This window comes from Ricinus communis, chromosome 1 (genome assembly GCF_019578655.1).
Source record: "Ricinus communis isolate WT05 ecotype wild-type chromosome 1, ASM1957865v1, whole genome shotgun sequence".
NCBI classification, from domain to species: Eukaryota; Viridiplantae; Streptophyta; class Magnoliopsida; order Malpighiales; family Euphorbiaceae; genus Ricinus; species Ricinus communis.
In genome coordinates, this window is record NC_063256.1 from 11,758,016 (window position 1) to 11,772,115 (window position 14,100).

At 33.4% G+C, this 14,100-nt stretch overlaps 1 protein-coding gene across 1 annotated transcript; it reads left to right on the forward strand.

Annotated features, from left to right (window-relative positions):
* Nucleotides 1-10,697: 10,697 nt before the first annotated feature.
* Nucleotides 10,698-13,942, forward strand: LOC8286365 (60S ribosomal protein L5). Its single transcript, XM_002524813.3, has 9 exons — nucleotides 10,698-10,903; nucleotides 11,448-11,517; nucleotides 11,625-11,716; nucleotides 11,824-11,950; nucleotides 12,063-12,142; nucleotides 12,269-12,385; nucleotides 12,575-12,709; nucleotides 12,833-13,002; nucleotides 13,613-13,942. The coding sequence occupies exons 1-9, from the start codon at nucleotides 10,901-10,903 to the stop codon at nucleotides 13,716-13,718; spliced, it is 900 nt and encodes a 299-aa protein (XP_002524859.1). The 5' UTR covers nucleotides 10,698-10,900; the 3' UTR covers nucleotides 13,719-13,942.
* Nucleotides 13,943-14,100: the final 158 nt, after the last annotated feature.

Here is a 14,100-nt window from a genome sequence, read left to right on the forward strand (position 1 = left end):
ATTTTATTACATATGAGCAGCACAATAAATAATGACTAATTAAAGTGAAAATAACTGAATCTTTATAAATAAAAAACGTTAATGGTAAAATATATACTTTTAAAAAATTGTTTATCTAAAAACACAACTACATAATACTTTTTTTTCTTTTCTGTGCTTATTCGCCAATAATTTATTACAAATAAAAGTATTGTATAATTTCGCTAGTTTATTAAGGAAAAGAGAGCATCAAATTTTAATATCGGCTCATCCAGGCCTCTCAGGGGGAGTAGGCATTTAGAGCATCCTCCTGAAGGAGTACCAATTACTGCATTGGCTGTTTTTTTTTGCCTGCATTAATCCATGTGGGATGGGGAGGGCTTGCATTCGGCCCCATAGCGGCAGAAACATGTTCTCTTCAGCCAATACCTTTGCTGCATTCTTCCCGAGAAGCAAATTGTAGGGTTCATAGAGGAAGAAGATGATCCCTCCTATTGTATACTTGTATACTAGTTTTGTTTATTTTTATTTTTATTTTTAATATAAGTTGCCCCAATAAGTAATACTTCTTTTAATTTTAATTTAGACAAAGGATAACTTCATCAATTAAAAGAAACAATCATCAGATACAATACAATAAAAGTCCGTGGAAGGACAAGAGAGCCAAGTATAGGGAAGACTTTCCCCTTAAGATTTTATTAGCCACCCAACGAGCAGGACCATTCTTGGTCTTAGTCACAACAACAAAAATAACCAGAAGGAAAGGATGAAGTCTCTCCTTTGCTTGGCTAATAGCATTAAACATCTTCCAGGGGACTTAACAATTTGAACTAATAGCATTAACAACAATTTTGTTTTCACAGCAAACATCAAAAGATCTAATTCCTAACTTCTGGGCTAGATGAAGGCATAAAAAGATAGCTCTTGCTTCGGCTGCAGCTTGAGATATACTAGGCTCTAGAACAACAGCTCCATCAATCAAAATCCCATCAACATTCCTGCACAAAATGTCTATCGCAGCTAAATCTTCTGTGTCATCAAATTTAACAGCAAAATGAAATATGAATTGTTGCAGATTAAAATATGGTTCGAAGCCATGTGACTCCACTGCAAGTGAGATAAGAAGGGTTAGCAGATAACTCTAAGAATTCATTGGCCAATCCTGAATTTTAATTTTAATTGAATATTATTATTCTTTTAAGAATATTTTGGTAATTTAATATTTTTTTGGGACTATCAAAACATTTTGAGACATGTTTAGACATGATAAATTTATTCATCATTGATCATATTTAAATTTTTACTTTTCTTAATTTTTTTATTTATTGTATTAATTTTTTTTTTCTATTTTAAATTTTATTTTTTATGTAAATTAATTTAATTTATAAATATATTATTTTATAACTATTTCGAAGTTAAAATATATTTTTAGTCACCTAAGTATAGGAAATTAATAATTTATTATTTAATTAGACACAAAATTACGAATTACTATTTTTAACTCCCAATTAGTAAATTATATATATATAAGAAATATGGTTACTATAGCCTCTTCTTCTTATAAGGAAGGACAAAACTGAGATTTGAAAAAAAAAAATTCAACTTGGCCCCTCCTCCTACCTCACTCCTTCTCTCTCGTCATACACCATTGTCACCACCCATTTCTTCACCCATTCACCGTCAATTAATCCCATTTCACCATCTAACACTCATTTTAGGCCATCATTGCCTCGCTCCACCCCTCGCCGGTGCAAGCAACATCAAGAGTCACTGTTTCGCGTGCTTCGAAGAGAGAGAAAACGTCTCTCATTGCTGCCATTGCTGGTTTTAACATCTTGCCGACCTCCTTTGGCCAATCAGATGAGCTCCTCATGTTGAGAAACCTTAGAACAGTGAAGCTCAGCCCCGATCTCTTCCGTCTCACTGTTGATCAAACTCGCCAGCATTAAGACTTTAAACGGCGATATAGAATTTTTTGGCAAAAATAATTTTACATATGTATTTAAAATATGTATTTAAAATTTTTATTTTTATTTTCGGACGTACGTGTCACTATTCCGTATTCAGTTTGATATAGTAAATTTTTAACCCGAACTTATTTAGTTAATTATTTATATTTATATTTCGGATAGTTACTTAGTAAATAGAAACCGTTATGTATTTAAAATTAGTTATGGATAATTAGTGATAAATTGATAAATAGAAATTAAATTGAGGTTAATTAAGGATTAATTATAAAAATTTGATTTATTGATTTAATTATTATAGTTAGAAAATTCTGTTAGCCAGTTTATTAATTTCGAAAGTATTAATTTAATTATTATTATTATTTTATACAAAATCAAAAAATTGATGATGCTAATTTGAGAATAATAATTTAAAATATTAATTGATGATTACGTTATTATGTCAGAGGACCTGAATTATAATTGCAGATAAAATTTTGCTATTATTGGCCATGCTGTTAAGCGAAATTACCATAGGACCAAACCGTAATTTCTTAAAATTTTAGAATTAAGTTGACTAATTTATATAGTATGAACATAAATATTAATTATTGGCAGTGGATTTTAGATTCTCCGTCCCATCAGCTAGCTACATCGGACGAGTGAGCAGTGCATAGGAAGACGTTATATTTGTGAGTTAAAGTCATATAATCACTGCACATGTGTCATGTCTAATTTAAATGCAACATTTTTATTAATAATCATTATGATTATTATTAGCATTACTATTATTATTAATTTTATTTTTGTTATTATCGATTTTATTTTTATTTTTTTACCTAATATTTTTATCATTATTATTATTATTGATAATACTGCATTTAGTCTTTATTTCCGCTATACTCGATTCTATTTATTTCTAATACTTAATAAATTATTGAATAATATTAAGATTGCTTGTGATTTATGCCATTTTTCACATTATCAATGTTATGATTGTATTATGACTCGGGATAAGACAGTAGTAGAACATACTACCTGATGGGTTGTATCAAGACCGCGTGCACACCGGTATAAATCAGAGATAGGTAATAGAAAAATATTCTTGTGATGTGCCATGGTCGAGTATAGCTCTCTGGGCTTATAGAAATTTGATTGCCAGAGGAAAGGTCCCTGGTAGAGCATTGCTCTCTAGGCGCCAGTCTTATTGGAATAAGAGAGCCGAACGGCTAATAGAATTGGAATTTAGACTTCTTCTGAGGTACTCATCCTATAAACGTTTAAATTGTATTTTTCTGAATCATGACATAACACATGTTTTAATATGATATAATATTTTATTCCGATTAAATAAATATTTTTTTAAGATGGTTGTATTTATTTTTGGGTTATATGATTTTAACTCACTGTCGAGATTGACAATCTCAAATTCTATTTTTTAGGTGTCTGTTAGGTTTTCCGCAGATCTTCTCCTTTGGCAGCTCGATTTTCTCATCTTCAGGTTTAATGTAATTAATTTTATTTGTATGTCTGATTATTAGAATTCTAAATTCTCTGCAGTAGTGATTCTAAAACTTATTATTTTATTTTGGCATGTTAAACCAATCGAGGAGGTATTACCTAATTGTGCTGACAAATTGATTTAAATATGTAGTATTTGGATGGTTGAAAATTAGTGATGAAATAATGTTATAATGGATAAAATTATAATTTGATTGAATTAGTGATTAGTCAAGCTTGCTAAAAGTTTCGGTGGCCTTACGTCTACCCATTCCCTAGCTTCGGTCACGGGCCCACAGATCGAGTCGTGATAAAGTCTCCAATCTTTGCAATTTTTCGGGGTCATAAGGGATCCTCGAAAAGTTAAACTCATTCCTACCTCTCCAAATAGCCCATAAAATGAACCCAATTCTAATTAAGATATCTAACTGACTAGGTCCTTTCCATGTTCTCATCATTATTTCCCACCAGCCAGAAAATGAGACATTAACAAAAGCACCAGGGACATAGGATAAAAAGGACGAGAACCAAACTTGACCAACCATAGGGCAAAATAACAAAGCATGTTCCATCGATTCAACACTTTGATTGCAAAGGTGATAACTCGTACCATTAATCATCCTCCTATTGTTCAGGATATTTTCCATTATAAGGATCTGTTTAGCAACCCTCCAAATGAAAGTTTGGAGTTTATGAGGTAAATCAATTTTCCATATTGATTCTCTGAAGGTCTTTGAAGGCCCAGAGGTAGAAGAGGAGTTTAGATTGCTTTCTCGATTTGAATGAGATTTAATGGCAAAGTATCTGGACTTAACAGTATAAATTTCTACCTTTGAGAATTTCCATATCCATTTGTCTTGCTGATTTGCAGAGCCTACTTGGCACATTGTAATGGCATTCCTTTCCAAAGCGGTGATAAGGGGTGATAGATCCTGTAAATCCCACCCACCGTCTTTGATAATAACACACACCCTATGGACTGGGCACTCTAAAGGTCTATGAGATAGAAGTCTAAACCCAAATATGCTAGGTAACTAAGGATCATCCCATATCAATATAGGTTGACCATTCTCAATCAACCTGACCGCACCTAATTTTAAAACATTCCTAACTGCTATGAGGCTTCTCCAACCCCATGAAGGTCTGTAACTAATGTTTGCCTCCTAAAAGGAGCAGCTAGGAAAATACAAAGCCTTCACCACCTTTGCCTATAAAGAGATAGGATTTACCATAAGTTTTCATGCTTGTTTCGCTAACAGCACCAGGTTGAAGACATGTAAATCTTTAAAGCCCAAACCCCAATGCCCTTTTGGTTTTAGATAAATAATTCCAACTGATCAAACTTTGGTGCTTACTATCAATGTCTTGACTTTTTCAGAATTTAGCCATTAAACTATTAAAATCCTCACATAGGCTCTTTAGGACCAGAAAACAGGACATGATAAAAAATGGAAGAGAAGTAATGACCGAGCAGATTATAATATCCTGCCACTACAAGATAAAAGTTGTTGCTTCCAATATTGAATCTTACTAACAAACCTATCCTTGAGGAATTGTAATGTTTTCTTCTTGCTTTTACCCTAAAGAATGGGAACTCCTAAACATTTGTCCTCATCAGTAATCTATTTAACCCCGAATAAGGAAACAATGTTGTTTTTGGATATGATGGGGACAGAGTTTTCAAAAATCATCCTCGACTTTGAGAAATTAAAGAGCTGACCAGATGCGAGCTGATAACAATCCAACACCTCCTTAACCCTACTATCTTCTTAGCATCAGCTTTAAGGAATAATATTGTATCATCCGCAAAAGGCATATGAGACAAAGTAGGAAACCTTCTATTGAACTTTACTTTTGCAAAGTTATGATCAGCTATGGCCTTTTTAAGGAAAGCATTTGAGACAAACAAAAATAGGTATGGTGAAAGCGAATCTCCTTGTCTTAACCCTCTTATTGGGTAGAAGGATTTGGTTGGTCTGCCATTTTAGAAGTACATAGAAAGAAGCAGTGGAAACATACTGCATAATAATACTAATGAAGTCTTTATAGAAACCCATCCTTTCCATTACTCCTTTTAGAAAACCCCAATTGACTCTGTCATAGGCCTTAGGAATGTCAAGCTTAAGAGCCATGCAAGCATTTGTTTGAGCACAAGGTTTCTTAATTAAACGTAAAAACTCATGAACAACTAAGATGTTTTCTTGAATGTGACGTTGAGGCACAAAAGCAGCCCGGTGCTCATCAATGAATTGATTAAGATAAGGTTTCAATCTACTTACTATGAGTTCAAAAAAAATTTATATGCCACATTACAAAGACTAATGGGCCTATATTTATCTAGACATTCAGAATTTGAAACTTTAGGGATCAGTGAAATGTAGGTATGATTAGAGTCTTGAGTAAAAATTTATTCCTGAAGAACCTATTGACAATATCCAACAAATCCTTTTTAATGTAGCCCCAAAATTTTTGATAAAAAATAGCTAGAAAGCCATCAAGACCATGTGCTCTAGCAAGACCGATACTAAATACAGCCTCTCTAACTTCCTTTTCCCACACCTCTTGCATAGTTCCATGTTCATTTCATTAGATATCACATGGTTGACACAATTAATAATCTCAGACTCAATAACAGTTCCTTGAGTTGAGTAGATCCCTTAGAAGTAAGAGCAAAGTTCCTTCTCAATGTTGGCTCTTTCTTCCAACCAAACCCCTCGTCTATTCTTAAGCATAACAATCCTATTTTTGCTCATTCTTTGCAAAGTACTAGCATGGAAAAAAGTTGTATTTTTATCCCCAAATTGAAGCCACTTAATTCTAGATTATTAGAACCAAAATTGTTCCTCCTGTGTCCATAAAGCATTTGACTGCTTAATTAAGGGGACGTTATCCCCTTGAGAAAGGCTCGTAGGGCTTTGTTGCAAAAGATTAATTTTCTAAATAAGATTATCAATTTTATGCCTAGTATCTCTCACACTTTGAACATGCCATTTCCTGAGATCCTTACTACACTCTATTAACTTACGTCTTAGGATGAATTGGGAGGATCCTCTGATGGAATGACCTTAAGCCTCCTAGATTACCCTAGAACACTAAGACTCTTCCATCCATTTAATCTTAAATTTAAACAGTTTTCGACCTTTACTAGGTTGACTAAAGAAATATAATAGGATGGGTCGATGATTTGATCCCACCATTGCCCATATGAAGTAATAAAGCATTTGAGAACATCAGATACTAGCTAATGTTGCCATAGGCTCTATCAATCCTCTGCATGATGCAGTTCTCTCCCCTATGTTTATTAGACCAAGTAAACCGAGGACCAGTAATAACAACCTCAATCATTTCACAGTTACTAGCCCAATTTTTTAATAGATTTAACTGGGCAGGAAGAGCCTTCGATTTTATCATCGTTAGTATCAATTGATTTGACACTCCTCCTAGGATCCCCATAGAAAAAAGAAGTAAACCATTTTTTATCTGAACCCACAAGAAAATAAGATGAATGGATAAAATACTATGTATATTTTAAAATATGTAACTAGACTTCTTGATTCCACCATAATGCTAGACTATTTGAAGCACCTTAAGGGTCAACATAAAAATAGCCTTGAAAGCCTAGTTAAACTCTTTACCTATCTAGAAAGTCTCCAGCCTTCTTAGTCTCTATCAAAAAATAAAATTGGAGATGGTGAGTTTGGACTAGACTCCTTAAATGATGAATTGTCAAAGGCCTCCCCATCCTTTGACAATTCTATACTAAATAGCTCATGCTTTACTAGTGGCTTTAGGTGAGCCACCAATGTCATCTTGATCAGATTCTAAAAAACTATTGCCCTGTCCTTCCCCACTACCATCCTGCACTGAGAGCTCAGATTTCCCATGAGTAATATTTGTTAACTCTTTCAGTTTTAAAGATTTCTTTTGTCTTGCCAACTGCTTACTTTTCCTTTTCTTAATAAAACCAACCGTAGCAATTTCTTAGTTTGTAGCAGCTTGCCCACACGAAGAAAAACCTGTAGACCCACCAACAGATTCTCTTATATCATCAGTGTTTCCTTAAACTCTAGCTCACCCAAACTCGCCTATCTCTAGAGGCTTACCAACTATCCATTCAAGTACACTAGCCATTGCCTTAATCTCTGGCTGGACCTTTTTAATCCTTTTAAACTTTTGGCTCTATCGAGTACCTAGCCCTAGCCTTGGATACTCAATCCCTCCCATGACAGTCTCTTTTGCTTAGGCCTAGCCCGATTACTCAAGCCTGAAACTAATATCCTCTCTTGTTGAACTGGATGATGTGGAAGTCGGGCTCTTGACTTCTTAGCCTTTATCCTTAGACGTGCCTACCCCACCATATCCTTCCTTCAACAGTCTATTCCTTTGGATATTCATATTATCCTTGTCATTGATAAAGACCGGACAAGATGCACGTGCATACCTTTAATACGGGGAATTCATAAAAATTATTACTTTGCACCGCCACTCTTCCTCCACAAGTTTCATATTTAAAATAAGACAGGGTCCACTATTGCTTCTTCCTTACCCACCCGCACTAGCCGGCACATGGGTAACAAGTGTTAATTTATTAGCTTCTCCTACTACCGATTGCACATCATTGGCTTAGGGTATGAATTTGAACTAGTCTGCATACGATCCCCTTGTGAGTCCTTACTAGGTTTTGAGCTTATTAGAAGATTTCTAGCAAACCCCAAAGTGTTTGTGTTTCTAAGCTTCACACTGTACTCGAACTTTCCTATAGCAAGGATGTTTTGGAAACCTTCTTCGTCTTGGAATGGACAGAACTTTATCATATGACCAATTCTTCCACATAGAAAGCAAAATTCAGGCAACCGTTCATATTAAAAGACAATCCAATCGTTCTCATACCTTCCCACTGGAAGCTTTCTTCTATCATTCCAAAAGCCCGTTGGTCGCGATTGTTTTAAGTCCATCAAGACTCGGACTTTCATGTAGAACATGAATTTATAAGCTGATGACACTAGTTCCATTCTAATAAAACCTGCACAACACCTTCATATTGTTTGAGCATTCCGGAAATTTATTTGATCTGGAGAGAGGTTATAGACTTCAACACAAAACGAACACTTGGTAAAGTCCATATGATCTTTTGGTATGTTAACTGGCCAGTCTACTAAAACCATCAAGGAGTTAAATATAGACCATGGTATGCCATCAATCACCACCCACTACTTATCCTTAGCCGAATCAAATTGAAAAATGAACGTATTTTGATTTTGCTTTTGAACCAGGAAATCCCCGTCCACTTTCCATATTTTTTAAAGATTGATCTTCACAATCGGACCAGAGAGATTCCTAAATGACATCAATTTTCCTACCAATATCTTTTCCGAGTAGAACTTCCCCATTTCCGGTGTAGACTCCAATTGTAACACTTTTTCAGAGCACTATAAATTTTATATTTTTTGAATAATGCTTGTAGAAGAAACTCATCCGATTGAGTTTCCTCAGCCATGATGATAGATAAGAAATTAACTACAGCATAAGGCTCAAAAGCACCAACTAACCACCTCAAGAGACGAGACAATAAATGAGCTAGAACCAAGAAATAAAAGAGCTTCTTACCCACTACTTCAGGAAAAAGACATAGAAAATAGGACCAAAATATAATACGAGAAGAAAAGGCATTAAAAGAACAAGTCAAAATAGAAACAATGGGGATAAATCCACTTTCACTCCATACTAAGGAGACTAGGTGAGATGTATATATATGATTTTAACATCTAATTGAGTACTATAATATAATTTGTGAAATTTTGCCCTATTTGAAAGCCTAGAAGAGTGATAATGATAATAACAACATATTGAATTGTTGATGATTACTTCTTTAATTAGTGAATAAAATTTCTAATATCAAATTTAACAACTTCCTATAAGAAGTATATGAAAAAAAGGCTTTAAAAGTTTAAAAATTTGTTTATAATTGAAACTTCTTTTTAAAAGATAATTGAAATTTAAAATAGTTAAAAGTCCCAATATTATAAATACGAAATTCTTAGCTAGATTTCTCTCTATGGGAAAAATATTTAAAATAAAAATCCTTGCACTATTTTTATGCGGTTCTGTATAAGTTAAACTTGATGTCTGACATTTAGCTTAAAATTCTTATATTTATATTGGATATAGTTAGGCTGCATTCTTCACAATTTCTTTGAGTCAACTTTTTTTTTCTTTCTTTCTTTTTGTACTCGAGGCAAATTGAAAAACACTACAAGAATACAATAACATAGCAATGGATTTTTGGGACCGACAAAATCCCTTTCTAATTGGCAACGGTATGTATAACGATGGAATATTTTGAAAAAGTGATGAATCACCGACGGATTAGTGACAAAAGTGTGTTGACAAACTATATCTGTCGCTAATTTGGATGTACTATTTGCGATAAAAATTTGCGTCTAGAATAAAGACAAATCTCCAACATATGCCACATTTGCGACGAATAGTTGAATCCATATAGTGTTGGCGCCAATAATTTTTGAAGATTTGATTTAATAGATAAGCCAAGCCTTTTTTTTTCTATATTAAAATCTATTTTTTTATAACATTACCTACTATCTTATTTCCTATAAAGTCAATGCATTCAAAGAGTTAAATTGATAATTTATATTATAAGTTTTTTTATCAAATATTAAATTCACTATCAAGTATTAAATTCATCTAGACTTATTTTTTATTAAATTAGGAAAAATATTTTTAGCATATTTTAATTTTAATTTCTAACAAAATATTAATTAATATTTTTATTTTTAGTAAAATTTTATTCTAATAAAATTTAAATATTTTAAAAATACTTATATTTAGAAAAAAAAATCATTGTATCACTTATGAATTATATTATTAATAGAAAGTAAATATTTATTAGCAATCTAAACCTTATAGACTTATTAGCAATTCTTTTTGTTATCTTTTTTATTTTTTCTTATTATCATTGGTTACGCTAGTCAACTCAATAAAACTATCTTAGAATTCAAACTCACATTATTTGCTATAGATTTACATTTATTATAAAATATTATACACGTTTAATATAAATTTTTTAATAAATTAATATAACGGACAAATGTCTATAAAAAATTAATTATATATTGATATATTCATGAAATGATAGATTTTTTTTTAGTAATGGATGATAAATTTTATTATGAAAAATAAATGTAATTTCATTACTTCAAAACCTAATTTTATAACAAAAAAGAAATCCCACAGACTAGGAAATGACCTAAATACCATTACACATGCACACCAAATGAATAAAACCCTAGCGGCAATTCATCGATTAGATCTCAGCCGTTGATCTTAAAATCTATTAGGTTGCTTTAGGGTTTATAATCGAAGCTCAATCCTTTGCTCATATTCTTTAAAAGCGATAGCCGTCGTGCTTCTCTCTCCTTCTCTGCCTCGCTTCCTTTCTAACAGATCGAGCTTTAACAATGGTGAGTCTCTCAAAACTCTAGCCTGTACTATATCTCTTGAAATGTGATAGTTGTTCATACCTACGTTTACTTACGTATCATTTTTTAAGCTTCAAGTTACTTTCTGTTTGGTTAATGCGAAAAGAAAGAAAGTAGTTAAATGCTATTGCACGAATTTATTTTTTTGGAGAAAACGTGAAATTCGGTCTTAGAAGTTTGGATACTTTTTTTTTAACTCTTCATTTGCTGTATTTTATTAGATATCTAAAACTGGGTCGTGAGGGTTAGTAGTCTTATTGTTGTGATTTATTTTGTAATTTTAATCGAAAGTACGTAATTGAAACAAAGTAATAAGCTTTACTGCTTACGATAAGCGTTAATGTAACTCCTCTTCTTTTTTTTTTTTTTTTTCGGTCTCTTTTAGTCAATTGCATTTCACTGTTGGTAGTTATGAGTGTAATATTTTTAGCCCATTGGCAAGAAATTGTAGTCGTATTTTTACTTTTGTCTATTCAGTGTATAGACCATAACTTTGTGTGTTGTTTTTTCTATTAATGAATGACAGGCCTTTGTGAAGGCTCAGAAAACCAAGGCTTACTTCAAGAGGTATCAGGTTAAGTTTAAGAGAAGGAGAGGTAATTGCATTTTGTAATTTGATGTGATGTGCCTAACTTTGTTTTCTTTCTTTGTCATGTGTTTCTTACTCTTTAGTTATTTTGTTTTTTCTTTGAACCATTTTCAGCGGGGAAGACTGACTACAGGGCTAGGATTCGTCTGATCAATCAGGATAAGAACAAGTACAACACTCCAAAATATCGTTTTGTTGTGCGATTTGTATGTAATCATGCTCTTTTTTTTTTCATATTATTTTTCTGATTAGAAAGAAATAGGATGTGTTAATTGCATCTGTGAATATGTTTTGATTCATTACTTTTTTATAGACCAACAAGGACATTGTTGCCCAAATAGTCTCAGCAAGTATTGCTGGTGATATAGTTTTGGCAGCTGCCTATGCTCATGAGCTTCCTCACTATGGACTTGATGTGGGTCTTACAAATTATGCTGCAGGTATCTAATATTTGATGCTTCATGTGCTATTTTATTTTCTCTTCCCTCTTCATCCTTATTTATCTGACATTTCTGACTCCTGTGCTTTGTGTTGATTTTTCAACCTGAGTAGCTTATTGCACTGGACTTCTCCTGGCAAGACGGACATTGAAAATGCTTGAGATGGATGAGGAATATCAAGGCAATGTTGAGGTACAATCTGAATTTAAAGCAATCATTTCCTGTATAAGGTTTTGTGATTTTGCATGCTAACCAATTGATGCTGGACCAAAAGTATAGTTGAGTGTATGAAGTTCTAATAGTTTATACTATCACTAGGCTACTGGAGAAGACTTCTCTGTTGAGCCAGCGGACACTAGGAGGCCATTCCGCGCTTTACTTGATGTAGGTCTGATCAGAACCACAACCGGGAATCGCGTGTTCGGTGCTCTAAAGGTATCTTACGATTTCAGTTGTACATTTTCTGTAGCTTCTATACAAAACTTGCTTATTGAAATGATTTCAAATCGTTAGTTTTTCTGCTTGTGGCTTTCCTGATAAGAATGGGGTTAGAATAGCTGGTCTGATTAATTAAGTTAAATACTTTCCAGAGTGCAAATAGTATTGATATGTCACTGGTTTCAGGGAGCTTTGGATGGTGGTTTGGATATACCTCACAGTGAAAAGAGGTTTGCTGGTTTTTCAAAGGATGGTAAACAGCTTGATTCTGAAGTTCATCGCAAGTATATCTATGGTGGTCATGTAGCTGCATATATGAATGTAATATTCTGACCAATCACAATGCTACTTAATATTTTGTCTGAAGATTATCAAGATTGTCATTTTCAGTTTTTTGCAGTTTAAATTCACATTTTAATAGGCTTGCTTTCTGTTCTTTTGCAGACTTTGATGGAGGACGAGCCAGAGAAATATCAGTCTCACTTCAGCAAATACATCAAGAGTGGAGTTGAGGCAGATGACATTGAGGCCTTGTACAAGAAGGTCCATGCTGCAATTCGTGCTGATCCATCTCCCAAGAAATCAGAGAAGCAGCCACCTAAGGAGCACAAGAGGTTCGTTGCTTCTTAATTGATGTGCATTGACATATTTCTTCTGAGGGTTGATATAATCTATATTGTGAGGTTTTGTGTTACATGGGTAGCTTAAGTAAGCTACACAATTTAACTGTCATGCTGTACGTTTTACTGTTATTCTTATTGTGGCATCTTTAGGTTTTTCTCCTAGTCATATTAAGCATTCAATAATCAGAGTTCTCCACTCTGCGGACTTTGGGTTGATTTTTTATCAGGCTTGCCCCAGTTCTTTAGGATCTTCTTTTTCTTAAAATCTAGTTTATTCCTGGAAAGAAAACAATAAAGATGTTTACTTGATTTCTGTCCCTTGCCATGTCATGTTTTATTGCATCCAATCAACAGGCAATATATTATGTCTTAACTGCATGTTAGTATCAAGCTGTGGGGGCAGATTGAGAGAATGATAGCACTGGAAACTTCCTTGCTCAAGTCATTGCCTTGATGGCATTTAATAGAAAGTTTTTTCTATCGTAATTTGTTTGTCTAATTTGTGTTGACTTGATGTTGATTCCTGTCCAGCATCATATTTGTCAACAAGCTAGTAGTTTGGTTATATGGTTTTTTGATTGATGTCTCTATGGAAAAACAGGTACAATTTGAAGAAGTTGACATATGAGGAAAGGAAAGCTAAGTTGATTGAGCGATTGCAGGCTCTCAACTCAGCTGCTGATGCTGATGAAGACGACGATGAGTAAAGGTCTTAAGTATAATGTCAGCGCATGAGTTCCAAAATGTTAAATTTTTGTTTCTTTAGTACACATGCTACTTGATTTTTTCTTTCTTGGAACGAAGTCTTTTTAAAGTTACTCTGCTTTAATGCTTCCTGGTTTTAGCTGCTTGGACTATCACTGGTTAGATAACTGAGATTTTGGATGATTAAATTAGCCTTGGTATGAATGCAATTTCAGTTTTGACTTAATATTGTATCGTAATATAATATCCTATTATTTCTTGTAGATTTTGTCCCGTAAGACCAGTATATTCCCATCTTTTCTTTGCTTTCAAAAATTATATTATTATATTGTATGCATTATGATGGCCAAACTGATTAGTGGTCTAAGTAAATGTAGTGTTTGC

Bases quoted from the DNA above. Each gene is read 5' to 3' on its own strand.
- LOC8286365 (XM_002524813.3), top strand. The intron at 11,717-11,823 runs GTATGTAATCAT...ACTTTTTTATAG, and splicing joins ATCGTTTTGTTGTGCGATTT to ACCAACAAGGACATTGTTGC. The intron at 12,386-12,574 runs GTATCTTACGAT...CACTGGTTTCAG, and splicing joins GCGTGTTCGGTGCTCTAAAG to GGAGCTTTGGATGGTGGTTT.